The sequence below is a fragment of the Phocoena phocoena genome, chromosome 1, assembly GCF_963924675.1.
Source record: "Phocoena phocoena chromosome 1, mPhoPho1.1, whole genome shotgun sequence".
Classification (NCBI taxonomy): domain Eukaryota; kingdom Metazoa; phylum Chordata; class Mammalia; order Artiodactyla; family Phocoenidae; genus Phocoena; species Phocoena phocoena.
Genome location: NC_089219.1, coordinates 101879903 through 101895220, shown reverse-complemented (window position 1 = coordinate 101895220; position 15318 = coordinate 101879903). Strand labels below are relative to the sequence as shown.

At 41.1% G+C, this 15318-nt stretch overlaps 1 protein-coding gene across 1 annotated transcript; it reads left to right on the top strand.

Moving 5' to 3' along the window:
* Positions 1 to 1343: 1343 nt before the first annotated feature.
* On the top strand, positions 1344 to 2306 carry LOC136123341 (heterogeneous nuclear ribonucleoprotein A1-like). Its single transcript, XM_065877438.1, has 2 exons — positions 1344 to 2214; positions 2251 to 2306. Exons 1-2 carry the CDS (start codon positions 1344 to 1346, stop codon positions 2304 to 2306), a joined length of 927 nt encoding a protein of 308 aa, XP_065733510.1.
* The last annotated feature ends 13012 nt before the right edge of the window (positions 2307 to 15318 follow it).

The window sequence follows — 15318 nt, the reverse complement described above, 5'->3', positions numbered from 1 at the left end:
TTCTTTTAAGCTGCTAAGTTTTGGGGTAGTTTGTTACACAATAATAGATAACTTAATAAATAAGATCAATATATAAAAATATGTTGTATAGGGCTTCCCTGGTGGCACAGTGGTTAAGAATCCGCCTGCCAATGCAGGGGACATGGGTTCAATCCCTGGTCCTGGAAGATCCCACATGCCACAGAGCAACTAAGCCCCTGCGCCACAACTACTGAGCCTGCGCTCTAGAGCCCGCGAGCCACAACTACTGAAGCCCACACACCTAGAGCCCATGTACCTAGAGCCCATGTGCTCTGCAACACAAGAACCTACCGCAATGAGAAGCAAGCGCACTGCAACGAAGAGTAACCCCTGCTTGCTGCAACTAGAGAAAAGCCCATGCACAGCAACAAAGATCCAACACAGCCAAAAATAAAATAAATAAACTTATTTTTTAAAATGTTGTATATATAATATATTATAGGAAAAATGGAAAATTAAATTTTAAAATATGATTTACAATGGAATTAAAAACCATAATATACTCCAGGATAAATTTGAAGACATATGTGGAAGAGTTCCACATGAAATATGATTATACACAGCTGAAAGAAAGTAACAAAGATCTAAATAAGTGCAGAGATATACCATGTTCATGGTTGGGAAGACTCAGTATTTTTAAGTTGTCAATTTTTCTCAAGTTGATCTATATATCCAACACAATCTCAATCAAAACACTTGAAGACTTTTTTGTAGAAACTGATAAGCTGATTCTAAAATTTATATGGAAACATAAATACTGTAGCCAAAACATTCTTTAAAAAGAACAAACTTGAAGAACTTACTCTAATTCATTTCAAGATTTATTATAAAGCTACTGTAATCAAAACAATGTGGTAGTGACATAAAGACAGACAACCAGATCAATGGAATAGAGTCCAAAAATAGGCCCATACAATATGATCAATTAATATTTTACCAAGGTGCCAAAGCAAATGAATGGGAAAAGGAAAAAAAAATTTTTTAAGTGATGCTGGAAAAACTGCCTATCCATGTCTCAACCCATACATAAAAATTATTTATAGAGGGATCATATGCCTAAGTGTAAAGCTAAAAGTATGAAGCTTTTGGAGGACAACATAGGAGAAGAATCTTTGGGTAGATAACAGCTTCTTAGTGCCCCGAAAGCAGTAACCATAAAAGACAAAAATTGGTAAATGAATTTCAGCAAAATTTAAAACTTTTGCTTATCAAAAGACCTTATTAAGAAAATGAGAGATGCGTTCGGTAGATTACTCCTTTCTGCTCGTGGACGCCGCCGAGTAAGCATCGTTGACATCTGCCCCCCACTCTCCACTGCCGTTATGTCTAAGTCAGAGTCACTCAAAGAGCCCGAACAGCTGCGGAAGCTCTTCATCGGAGGTTTGAGCTTTGAAACAACCGATGAGAGTCTGAGGAGCCATTTTGAGCAGTGGGGAACGCTCACAGATTGTGTGGTAATGAGGGATCCAAACACCAAACGCTCCAGAGGCTTCGGGTTTGTCACATATGCCACTGTGGAGGAGGTGGATGCGGCCATGAATGCAAGGCCACACAAGGTGGATGGAAGAGTTGTGGAACCAAAGAGGGCGGTCTCAAGAGAAGATTCTCAAAGACCTGGTGCCCACTTAACTGTGAAAAAGATTTTTGTTGGTGGCATTAAAGAAGACACTGAAGAACATCATCTAAGAGATTACTTTGAACAGTATGGGAAAATTGAAGTGATTGAAATCATGACTGACCGAGGCAGTGGCAAAAAGAGAGGCTTTGCTTTTGTAACCTTTGATGACCGTGACTCTGTAGACAAGATTGTCATTCAGAAATACCACACTGTGAATGGCCACAACTGTGAAGTAAGGAAAGCCCTATCTAAGCAAGAGATGGCTAGTGCTTCATCCAGCCAAAGAGGTCGAAGTGGTTCTGGAAACTTTGGTGGTGGTTGTGGAGGTGGTTTTGGTGGGAATGACAACTTTGGTCGTGGAGGAAACTTCAGCGGTCGAGGTGGCTTTGGTGGCAGCCGTGGTGGTGGTGGATATGGTGGCAGTGGGGATGGCTATAATGGATTTGGTAATGATGGAAGCAGTTTTGGAGGTGGTGGAAGCTACAATGATTTTGGCAGTTACAACAATCAGTCTTCAAATTTTGGACCCATGAAAGGAGGAGACTTTGGAGGCAGAAGTGCTGGCCCCTATGGTGGTGGAGGCCAATACTTTGCCAAACCCTGAAACCAAGGTGGCTATGGTGGTTCCAGCAGCAGCAGTAGCTATGGCAGTGGCAGAAGGTTTTGATTACTGCCAGGAAACAAAGCTTAGCAGGAGAGGAGAGCCAGAGAAGTGACAGGGAAGCTACAGGTTACAACAGATTTGTGAACTCAGCCAAGCACAGTGGTGGCAGGGCCTAGCTGCTACAAAGAAGACATGTTTTAGACAATACTCATGTGTATGGGCAAAAAAACTCGAGGACTGTATTTGTGACTAATTGTATAACAGGTTATTTTAGTTTCTGTTCTGTGGAAAGTGTAAAGCATTCCAACAAAGGGTTTTAATGTAGATTTTTTTTTTTTTTTGCACCCATGCTGTTGATTGCTAAATGTAATAGTCTGATCGTGACACTGAATAAATGTGTCTTTTTTTTAAATGTGCTGTGTAAAGTTAGTCTACTCTGAAGCCATTTTGGTAAACCACCCCAACAGTGTGAAGTTAGTATTCCTTCAAGGTGATGCCAGGTTCCATTCAAAATTTATTTACAACCTGCTTTGGTGGAGAAGCTACTGTCTTCTGAAACCTTGGTGTAGTTGAACTGACAGTTACTGCGTTGTGACCTTGGAGTTCACCGTGAAAAAGGGTCACCCAAGCCAAGTCATGGAGTTTTTTGATTATTAATATATGATTGTTGGCACATCCTATGCAATATATCTAAATTGGATTATGGTACCAGATATAGATGGGAATGAAGCTTGTGTACCATCCATTATCATGTGTAATAAATAAACAATTTAATACCCTCTTAAAAAAAAAAGAAAATGAAAAGTAAGACACAGCCTGCAAGAAAATTTCATACTTACATTTGACAAAGGACTTATACCAAGAATATATAAGAATGTATTTTAAACACACTTGCAATTCAAAAATAAAAATGAAATCCACTTTTCTTTAAATTGGCAAGAAATTTGAACAGATACTTGACAAATGGTGTTATATATAAATGGACAACAGATACATGAAAGGATGCTCAACATCACTAATCAAGAGAGAAATAAAATTCAAACCATAATAAGATACCAATACACCCACTGGAATGACTAAAATTTAAAAGAATGTCAATACCAAATATTGGTGAGGATATATAGCAAGTAGAACTTCAGACATTACTGATGGGACATTCATTTTGGACCTAAGTCTGGTAGTTTCTCATAAAGGTAAACATGCACCTCCCCTATGACTCAGCCATTCAACTTCTAGGTACTTCCCCAAGAGAAATGAAAACATACATTCACACAAAGCCTTATATAAGAATGTTTAGAGTGGGATTTCCCTGGTGGTCCAGTTGGTAAGACTCCATACTCCCAATGCAGGGGGCCCAGGTTTGATCCCTGCAGGGAACCAGATCCCACATGCATGCCGCAACTAAGAGTGCGCATGTCACAACTAAGGAGTCCACATGCTGCAACTAAAAAAAGATCCTGCGTGCCGCAACTAAGACCCAGCGCAGCCTAAATAATTAATTAATTTAAAAAAATGTTCAGAGCAGCTTTATTCATATTAACCAAAAACTAGAACTAGCCCAAATTTTCATCAACAGGAAAATGGAAAATCAAATTGTGGTATGTTCATTCAACTGAATATCATTTAGCAATATAAAAGAGAGCTATTGGTACACACAATATATGTGAATCTCAAGATATGCTGAGTTAGAGAATCCAGACACAACAGAGTACATATTGTGTTATTTCATTTATATGACATTTTGAACAGGGAAAAGTAATCCATGGTGAAAGAAATCAGCACAATAGAGCAGTGGTTACCTCCAGTCAGGGAGGGGGTAGGGGTTGACTCAGAGAAAAGGGATCCTTCATGGGTAATAGAAATATTCTATACCTTGGTTGTATGGGTGTATACAATTGTCAGAATCCATCTAACTGTACACTTTAAATCTATGCATTTTAGGGTTTATAAATTAAACCTCAGTCAAAAATCTACAAACAATAAATGCTGGAGAGGGTGTGGAGAAAAGGGAACCCTCTTGCACTCTTGGCGGGAATGTAAATTGATACAGCCACTATGGAGAACAGTATGGAGTTTCCTTAAAAAACTAAAAATAGAACTACCATATGAACTAGCAATCCCACTACTGGGCATATACCCTGAGAAAACCATAATTCAAAAGTACACATGCATCCCCGTGTTCACTGCAGCACTATTTACAATAGCCAGGACATGGAAACAACCTAAATGTCCAGTGACACATGAATGGATAAAGAAGATGTGGTACATATAAACAATGGAATATTACTCAGCCATAAAAAGGAACGAAATTGGGTCGTCTGTAGAGATGGGGATGGACCTAGAGTCTGTCATACAGAGTGAAGTAAGCCAGAAAGAGAAAAACAAATATCGTATATTAACGCATATATGTGGAATCTAGAAAAATGGTACAGATGAACCTATCTGTAGGGCAGGAATAGAGACGTAGACGTAGAGAACAGACATGTGGACACAGTGGGGAAGGGGAGGGTGGGACAAACAGGGAGATTAGGCCTGACATAAATACACTACCATGTGTAAGATAGCTAGCTAGTGGGAAGGGAGCTCAGCTCGGTGCTCTGTGATGACCTAGATGGGTGTGGGGGGGGGGGAGAAGGGGGGAAGGAGATCCAAGAAGGGGGGGATATAGGTATACATATAGCTGATTCACTTCATTGTACAGCAGAAAGTAACACAACACTGTAAAGCAATTTAACTCCAATAAAAAAATTAAAAGAAAAAAAAGGGGCTTCCCTGGTGGTGCAGTGGTTGAGAGTCCGCCCGCCGATGCAGGGGACACGGGTTCGTGTCCCGGTCCGGGAAGATCCCACGTGCAGTGGAGCGGCTGGGCCCGTGAGCCATGGCCGCTGAGCCTGCGCGTTCGGAGCCTGTGCTCCGCAACGGGAGAGGCCACAGCAGTGAGAGGCCCACGTACAGCAAAAAAAAAAAGAAAAAAGAAAAAAAAGAAAATTAATTAATTAATTAAACCTCAATTTAAAAGGGGGATATCATTTATAAAACCATTAAAAATATCAGATACCTAGAAATTATTCTAATAAAAAATGTGTAAATCTTTCACAGAGGAAAAAAATACGAATTATCAAGATAAATTGAAGAAAACTTGGCTTGGTTCATGGCTTGGAAGACCCAATATTGTAAAGTTATCAATTCTCTGTAACTTAATCTGTAAATTCAACACAGTTCCAATAAAAATTCCAGTAGAGTTGTTCTGGGGTTTTTTTTTTGGTGGAACTTCACAAGCTAATTCTAAAATATGTAGGAAAACACAAAGGCCAAGGATAGCCAAGACACTCTTGACAAAGACAAAGAGGGAGAAGCTTTTCCAGATATCAAACTTATTCTAAAACCACAAAAATTAAGAGAGTGGTTTTCATGCGAGGATAGACATACCATTGAACAAAAGAGCAATTTCAGAAATCCATATATGTCACTTGATATGTGATATTTGTGACAAAAGTGGCACTACAGAGAAGTGGAAAAAGTATGATATTTTTAATAAAAGGTATTAAGTTCACTGGATAGCCATATGGAAAAAAAGTCTTATCTGAACTCTTTATCTCACACCATACACAAAAATCAGTTGCAAGAAGAATGCAGCTTTAAATGTTAAAAGGCAAAATAAAGATTCTAGACATATATGAATATTTTCATGACTGTGAAGAGGGTATATTTCTTAATTAGGAGGTAAATATGCATCAAAACATAAAGAAAAAGATTGATAAAATGGAATACATTAAGAACTTCTGTTCACCAAAAGACACAATTAAGAGAACAATGTCTACATAGGTAAGTCACAAAATAGAGTAAGGTATTGGCAATTTATGCAACTGACAAAGGGTTTGCATTTAGAAAATATAAAGGATTCCCATAAATCAAAAAGAAAAAAAATACAACCCAATAGATGTATGTTAAACGGATTCGAACAGGCCCTTTACAAAGGATAATACCCAAATGGCCAGTAAGTAGAAGTTGTTTAATCTCATTAGTCATTAAAAAAAAAAAAAGAAAGAAAGAAAGAAAGCAAACTAAAACCATAGTGAGATGAGTAGCTCTACATTTCTACAGCCTGGCCAAAATTTTTAAAACTGAAAATAATTACCACTGGTAAGGATTTAGAGCAATGGAATTTCTCATCCACTAGTGGCGATTGCATCAATTGGCACAGTCGCTCTGAAAAATAGCTTGATGTTAAGTATTAAAGAGAGTCATATCCTGGGAATTCCCTGGCTGTCCAGTGGTTAGAACTCCGTGCTTTCACTGCCAAGGGCCTGGGTTCAATACCTGATCCGGGAACTAAGATCCCGCAAGCTGCGGAGTGCAGCCATAAACAGCAATAACAAAAAAGATATGCATATCCTGTAACCCAGGCATACACATACCCAACAGAAATGCATGCACATGGGCACCAAGAGACATGGTCATGAATGTCCATAGTAACTTTCTTTTTAAGAATCAAAACTGAGGACAACTCAAAATGTCCATCGACTGTAAAAATGTATAACTAAATTATGGTGTATGTATACAATGTAATACTATACAGCAATGAAATTTATAAACTCCAGGTACACTTAACAATATGAATGAGCCACAGAAACCAGACACAAAAGAAAAATTACTGTGTAGTTCTAGTTAGATAGCCTCTAAAAACAACCAAAACTAAACTATAGCATTAGAAGTCAAATAATGATGATTAGCTTTGAGGGAGCGTCTAGTGTGGAGACAGAGGAATGGGCATGAAGGAGGTGCTGACAGTGTTCTCTTTCTTGATCTGGGTGGGTGTTACACAGTTATGTGCTTTGTTATAATTTATTAAGCACATTTATTTTATATATATATATATATTTCTGTATGTGGGTTTTATTTCTTAACCAAAAACAGATAAAAATAAACAAAATAATTAAAGTGCCTGTCATGTAAGTAAGCACTTAGAAAATAGTCTTCACTATTAAATAGTATTCACTAAGCACCCTTCTCACCCCTGAGCACATAAAACAGACTTTCTTCTCCCAAAAGGCTCTCCAAGGAAAATTACAAGCTGTCACAGGCAACTATTGACCTTCCGCTCCCTCTCCCTTTGGGACCAAGGTTATAGATAATAGGAAGGGACCCAGAAGCAGAGTCCTTCATTGCTCCACCAGACCGAGACTAAGAGAGGACTCACAATTATCCTCACATGGCCCTACTTTCTGCTCCACAACTTTGTAAACTGCTGCAACCAATTTGGAGGATAACTTAGCACTGCTAGTAGAGTGGGAGGTGCACATTCCCTGTGACCCACCAATTCCACTTGTAGATATATATCTCAGAGGCACTCCTGCACAGTACACAGGTACAAAGATGTTTAATGCAGCACTATTTGTGATAGCACAAAGAGAAAGAAGGGAAAAACCTGGAACAACCTCAGAATCCATCAACATAGGCATGGTAAACACATTATGAAGCAGTCACACGACAAGCAGTTATTACAATGAATGAACTAGATCCAACTTATTAATATGGATAAATCTCAAAAATATGCAGCTGAGTAAAAAAAAGCAGTTGTAGAAGATATGTACAGTAGGATGCCATTTACGTACACACAAGACCAGGCATGTTGTTTCCAGATGTGTGACAAAATTATGGAGAAGTGACACACTTCAGGAAAGTGGTTACTTATGAGAAGGGAAGGTGATGGGACTTGGGGGAGATGGCTATAGCCAAATCTCTAATATTTTATTTTTTTAAATAAGCATCTGAAACAAATATGATAAAATAGTAACAATTACTTAAATCTGGTAGTGGGTATATCGAGTATCTATTACATGATTGTGCTTTCTTGTATTTGAAATATTATCCAACTGAAAAAAAAAAGAATGTGAACTACTTCTCTTAAAACATTCTCCAGAGCCTCCCTGGTGGTGCAGTGGTTAAGAATATCCGCCTGCCAATGCAGGGGACACGGGTTTGAGCCCTGGTCCAGAAAGATCCCACATGCTGCGGAGCGACTAAACCCATGAGCCACAACTACTGAAGCCCACGCGCCTAGAGCCCGTGCTCCGCAACAAGAGAAGCCCGTGCACCACAGCCAAGAGTAGCCCCTGCTTGCCGCAACCAGGGAAAGCCCGCACGCAGCAACGAAGACCCAATGCAGGCAAAAATAAATAAATTAATTAATTTTAAAATAATAATAAAATTTTTTTTAATTAAAAAAAAATTTTTTTAATTCTCCAGGCTCCTGCCTCCCTCACAAAGGATACTTTGTCTAATTCTGCCAGATTTTCCTCCTTCTTCAAGACGCAAATGGAAATTTATGCTAAACAAAGGTTGGCAGTAGGGTCACCCATTCTTCTCCAGGCCGTTCCTGACCTTTGTAGACATCCACCCTCCACCCTGCCCCATGCCCCGAGAAGCTCACCTGTAAGGACAACAGGTCCTTACTGCTTCCAGATTCTGGCTTCTGATTGGGTTTGGCAAATGGGAGGCAGAAGCAGAGATGGCCCAACAGGAAGAAAGAAAGGACCAGGTATTTAAATAAATGGCTTCCTCCCTGTTGGCCTACAGGTTGGAAGTGGATGCATTTCTCTGCTGAAGGCCACATCTCCAAGTGTGGGCCTCTACCAGCTTCCCCTGTGGCTCCTTCTGGGCGCTGCAGCAATCCCTCCTTCCCCTGCTTCTTAAGGCCTGGGGTGGGTAATGGCTCCTTGCTGTCACCAGCCCCAGGTGCTTCAATGTCCAGTCTGGTTTTCCTTCATTCTGCCTGTAACTTTATAAATGAATGGTACCCTCATTAGGCTCTCCTTGATTTCCCCACCTGAACATGCCATCTATTTCTCACTGGTACCCTGACCTCATGGAGCAGAGGGAAAGTACTGGGAGAGCCTAAGTGATCCGTGAAAGCTGCAGAGATAAAGCTCATACCTGACAAAGCCTTGAAAGAGGAGCAAAGGCTTGTCAGTTAGCAACAGGGTTATGATCAGGTGAGGGGGAGACGAGAGGGCCAAGACTGAGGGGACAGCTTCTACAAATGCTTTTGCATTAGGCTGACCATATGCAATTGCCAATATTAGACCATTTCTTTGACATACAAAAAAATAAAAGGCAATTTCCTGTGGTTCAACCTAATAATAGGATTCAGACTATGATGACCTTAAATGGGAAGGAGGACTACAGGAGCAGGAAGAATCAAAAATAAGCCTGTCCCTACAGTGTGGATGTCAGGAAGGGAGGAGATAACATTAATCTGGAGAGGAGGAAAATCAGCTTTGCAGAGAGGGATAAAATGTGTTTTTCATGTTTTATTTCTATTCAAACAGAACCACAGATCTCTCTCTGTTCTCCTTATACCTGGATCTGCAATCTAGTTCTTACAAAAAAGGTAAATGCAGACAGGTTATCTTGAGCCATAGCTCTTAGAGCCAGACAGATGCTTAACATTTTATTGATTCATTTCAAAGATTAAAAAAATAATGAGGCACAGGGGTTAGAGTCTTGCCCGCTACCACACAACTCTGTGATCCTCCAGTTGGATGTCTTGATAATGGAAGACTTCTAGAAGGAATGCATTTCGGAGGACTCCAGTGATACAATTCTACAGAGAGAAGGTGAAGGTCATTACAGGTAAGAGTCACAGGCTGATAGAGGTGAAGGAATAAAAAGCTGCATGGACAGAGAGGATGCTGAGAGCAAATGAGCTTGGCTGACAAAGCAAAGAATGCATTTGGTGAATGACTTCCTTTTATTAATCTTATCCTCGGACCCCAATTCATCTTTTCCTAGACTTGTTAAGCTGACCAAAGTTATGACAATAAGCCTTGATGACAATAAGCCTTCCCAGATTTGGGAAGAATTAAAATATATATGATATATTTTTCCTGAGATCATTCCCAGGCCCACAGTGCTGCTCGTCAAAACTAATATTTTGGCATTTATTTTTATTTTTTTAAATTGGAGTAAAATTGCTTTACAATGCTGTGTTACTTTCTGCTGTACAATGAAGTGAATCAGCTGTATGTATGCCTATATCCCCTCCCTCTTGGACCTCCCTCCCCCACTTCTCCCCCCAACCCCATCTAGGTCATCACAGAGCACTGAGCTGAGCTCCCTGTACTTCACAGCAGGTTCCCACTAGCTATCCATTTTACACATGGTCATGTATTTATGTCAAACCTAATCTCCCTATTTGTCCCACCCTCCCCTTCCCCCGCTGTGTCCACATGTCCATTCTCTACATCTACATCTCTATTCCTGCCCTTCAGATAGGTTCATCTGTACCATTTTTCTAGATTCTATGTATATGCGTTAATATACAATATTTGTTTTTCTCTTTCTGGCTTACTTCACTCTGTATGACAGACTCTAGGTCCATCCACATCTCTACAAATGACCCAATTTCATTCCTTTTTATGGCTGAGTAATATTCCATTGATTAGGCCATGTGCTCCACATTAGCCAAGTGAAAAAAACAGAACAAAACTAAGTAATATTTAAAGTTGGAGTTGTTTTGATCTCATAATTTCTCTCCTGACATTTTAACATTTGAGTTAATATATACTCTGGAACCAGATTTTCAGAAGCCTGTGTTCAGTGACATCAACCTCCCTGCATCCCATACAGTTTAGTGACCTTAAGTATCTGAGGTGCCAGGATTTACCTGTGGTCCAGCATGTGGTAGTGCCTGGGTCTCTTGAAACACAGCTCAGATCATTATAAACAAGGACTATAGTGGGACTCTGAGCTAAGAAAATAAAGAGTAAGGTGAACTCTCACAGGAGCAGGGGGTGGTGACTAAGTCCTGCAGCAGGTGGAGAACTTGCAGCCACACCCACCCTGGTGGACAGCCACACCCAATCATCTGCATCATCCCCCACCACGAAGAAGGGTGACGCGGATGAAAGTCCTCCAGGAGCACATCACTCACATGCCTCTGTCTGTTGGCTCAACGTAAATTGGCAGGCCTGTTGTGGTGTTTACAGGACCCATGCTAACAAATAGGTTACTGAGTTACTTATTTCAGAACTAAATCATCAGTCATCACCCCAAACCTAAGCCCTTGGGCAGAACTGGAAAATGACCAGAAGTCAACAAAAAAATCAAAGAATTGTCCCCTAAAAGGGAACTTGATGATGACAGTTTTTAATTATCACCCTGAAAATGAGAAAACACAGGTCCAGAGTTAGTCAATGCCCACGGCCTTGTAACTAGTAAGTACAGGGTTGCACTTGATTGCAAGTCTATCATGGACCAGCAATGGCTCCTGGATCTTCCTTCAGTACATAGTCTACTATCTCATGCTGCCTGGAAAGTTCTCCTCCATCCCCTTCTTCTATACAAATCTCTCCTCTCCTTTGTTCAATTGTTTCTGATTAACGACTTTGTATTCTTCTTCTTTAAAGAGATTACATGCATCTTAAAAGTATTTCAGATTGGTATAATTCAGGACATATTTATCGAGGTCTATAAGTGACAGGCCTTGTGCACTTATTAAGCACTCGGTCAATATTTATCAAGCTGGACTATATATGGGAGGCACCTCTAGCATCAGCACATTAGGGAAGAGAGAATATGGGTGCATGGTGATGGGAAATATGGCCATGCTGGTACACTAGTCATGAAGTAATTTGGTCTGAAAAGAGGAGTGTGGTGGTGATAGGAATGAAAATCATAGGAAAAAATGTGGAATGCATTTCAGAGTAAAATTGGATGTCAGGAAGAGAAAAAAGAGAGGAATAATAAGAAAATTATATTTTATACTCTTCAAATGTGAGGTACCAATTGGACACATTTGGAGAAGTCCAACAAGCAGGGTGAAATGTGAAGCTGGGACTCAGGCAGGAGCCGAGGTTAGAGTCTATAGAGAGGGGATGGTTTAAGCTGTGGAGCCAGAGCTTGCCTTGCTGGAAGTCAGCACAGCTCTCTGTTAAAATTCTACCACTGCTTTGGAATATTTAACCTAGACCAAGGACTGGCAAAGATATTAAAAATAGAAAAAGTGACTAGGACAAGACCAGCAGTCCACACTGGCTACCCCCAAGGGCAAGGCCAGCCCTTGCCCTATTTGCTCAGACAGCATTCTTCCCATGCATCATTCCAAATGCCCAACCTCCTTCAGGAAGCCCTCCTGTTTTGATAAGATGAGAAACACTAGCTTACCTGTCTCGGTTCCTAGATTTGGGCATATCGGTCATCCCCAGGTTTCTCTTAGTGGCATACGTCGGCACTTAATAATTATTTTCTGATGATACTGATGGTTGCTCCATCACCCATCTGAACATCTCCCCTCCATTAGTTGCCCATTTTCCCACTGTCACCTCCCTCCTCAGACCCAACTCCCAACACCCTTCCTTCCTCCCCAGCTCCTTGAAGCTCTCTCATCTACCCATACCCCTGATAAATTCCAGCAAAAACTGAGTTTTATAAAACAAAACTTAAAAAACTGATTTATGCTTCAAAGGAGAAATTTTCTTAAAATAGACTTTGGCTTTTTAAATATTCCCCATGTTAGTACTACTCCCTAAGTGTGGTGAAGATCTCTATTTGATACACCTCTAACTCAGTCTCATTTTAAATATTTGTAAAATTTCCACTAGAACATGCAACAGTGACTAGGGGCAACGATGATCAAAATAGCAGCAAGGAAACTGGATAAAAACAGCAGACCACTAAGGCCACCCAAGTGGGGAAGCCAAACCACAGAGGATCAGGAAACTCCGGGGACAGAGCCCTCTGGGAAAACCTTTGGTTTCCTCTTTTCCAGAACGAAAATATAGTCATATGGTTGTTTATCTTATCATGAAAGGGGTGCCCAGCCCCAATAGTAGAAGGGCAGGGGCTTTGTATGCCCTACCCCAGCGGCACTGCAGTGTACCACAAACAGCTACTGGTATGTTGGGACGCATCATCCATGGTCTTCTAGGTTATCCAAACCTGCGATAACTTCACAAATAACATGCCATTACTGGTACCAGAATAGTGAGGTCCTTAAGAGGATGAACTTGAAATCTGAAATTCTCACGGCCTATGACTTCAGCAGGTCTCCTCGTGTGTGCTTAGCATTTCCTGTTTGATCCATCATACCTTCTGTATAACAGACTGAAATGAGCAATTCAAGCGAGATCAACCATTCCTTGGCTTGGAACAGGAAGATAAGGAGAATTCCCTGCAGAACATATCCCACTATCACAGCTAACAACAGCATCTGGTCTCCTAAGGCAGCCCCTCCAGTAAGAGCCCAGGCCAGACCCCACCACGCCCCATAATGGGATCTTTGCTGACAAATGTTTCTCACCTGAACCCAATCAGTTTACAGGGCATTACACACAGCTACGAATGTATTCCATATGTGCTCCATCTCTGACATTCTGAGGCCCCAGCCCCAAATCAAAATCTTATTACTACTATTACTACTATTGTTGTTGTTATTTAACATCTGTTCTTTTTTACAGTGCAAAGTACACTGTTACCATTTCATTAGTATCTTATCATCTGGAGCCCAGTCCCTGTTCACTGCAGAGACTAGAAATAGAGGTGAGTTGGAGAAATATATTGGCATTCTTGTAGCTTGATATTATTCCCCCACCCAACCCATCCACCCATCCTTGCCATCTGAATGGAGGGATTGGCCAAAGATCCATGTGAGATTCTGTCAGAAGAGCTGAGCTCGTGCATGACAATAGTTACTTAGTGCAGCAAAAGCAGAGAGAGCTCTGATCCTTCTAAAGAGTGTGGGAATCTGCGATACTCACACCTTCAGGCCCCAGTGAGGAATGATTATGAGAAGACGCACAGAAAGCTCTCGTTCTCTCTTGTGGAGAATGTCTGCAAGTTGGGGAAAATGATGGTCCGTGAGTCTGCGCCTGCTGGAAGGACAAGGATAATCACCTAGCTGATTTCTGAAGGGCAGTGGCCCATTTACAGCATTATCCCTGTTTCTAAAATTCTAAGCAAATACACCTCCCCCACTCCCACCTCTGCTCTAGCACACTCAGGTCAAGTTCACAGGCCCACCAGTGACCTGAGCATTTCCAATCATTTTGATGGTGACCTAAGCAAAAAGGACGTGGAAGGTGAGTTGTCTGCCTGTAAAATGGTAGGCAACGTCTTTCAGGGCTCAAAGGAGTAGATCCATACTTGGCGGTGAGCCCTCCCCTGCACACACCCATGTCCACCACACATCTTCAGTATGGCTCAGAATCAATACTTCTGTGAAGGCTGGTGCTCTGGAAGCATGCCTGGGGGGTGCACTGCTTAAATCAAATATTAGCAGCTTTCCTAAAGCACTAAAAAAATGTGAACATATAGCCTTTTCTCAATTTGTAGGCATTTCTTCCATAAATTTCTGTTCCGCCCTTAGTGCCTGTTACCACTTGCCTTTTAGCCAGAGAGAGCAAAAGACACAATAAATGAATGAGGAGAAACCATTAATGAGAAAACGCAGAAGCAAACACTCACACATCCTTCAACAGTTTGCTTTCTCCTGGCCTGGGCTGCTTATGTTTGTGGTTTAATATGATCATTTGTTTGCTGGGGAAATTGTTCCTTTCTCATTTGAGGGAATTCAACAGATCATATTTTATGGCATTCCGAGAAAAGCCTCATGACTCTTAGGCCCCAGCCCCCAACCCCGGTAGGCTCCATGACAAGGCACTGCGGAAGGGGATTTTGAGTCAGCTCTGGTTCCCACCCCTGGGCAATTTCTTTAACTCACCTGACTTCTCCAAGCTTCAGTTTCCACATGAGTAAAAGAGAAATAACAGTAAGCACTTCATGGGGGAACATGCTGAGGACTAAACGTGATCGTGTATGTATCCTGCCTGGCGTGAGGGAGGCACTCGGTTCACTTAGTGATTGTTATTCCCAGGACTAATCGAGCAAATGTTTTAAATATACCTAGCTCAATTCCTCACACTTGCAAGATGATCCACAAATGCCCTTCCTTTCACTTTCCTTCCAATCACTCTCCAAATATCCCAGAGGGCTGTTACTCCATAACAGACCTCTGAGCTGCAGGAAGACACATGTGCCCCTGCTTCACACCACTTGGCCTCAAGGCTGTGTGTAA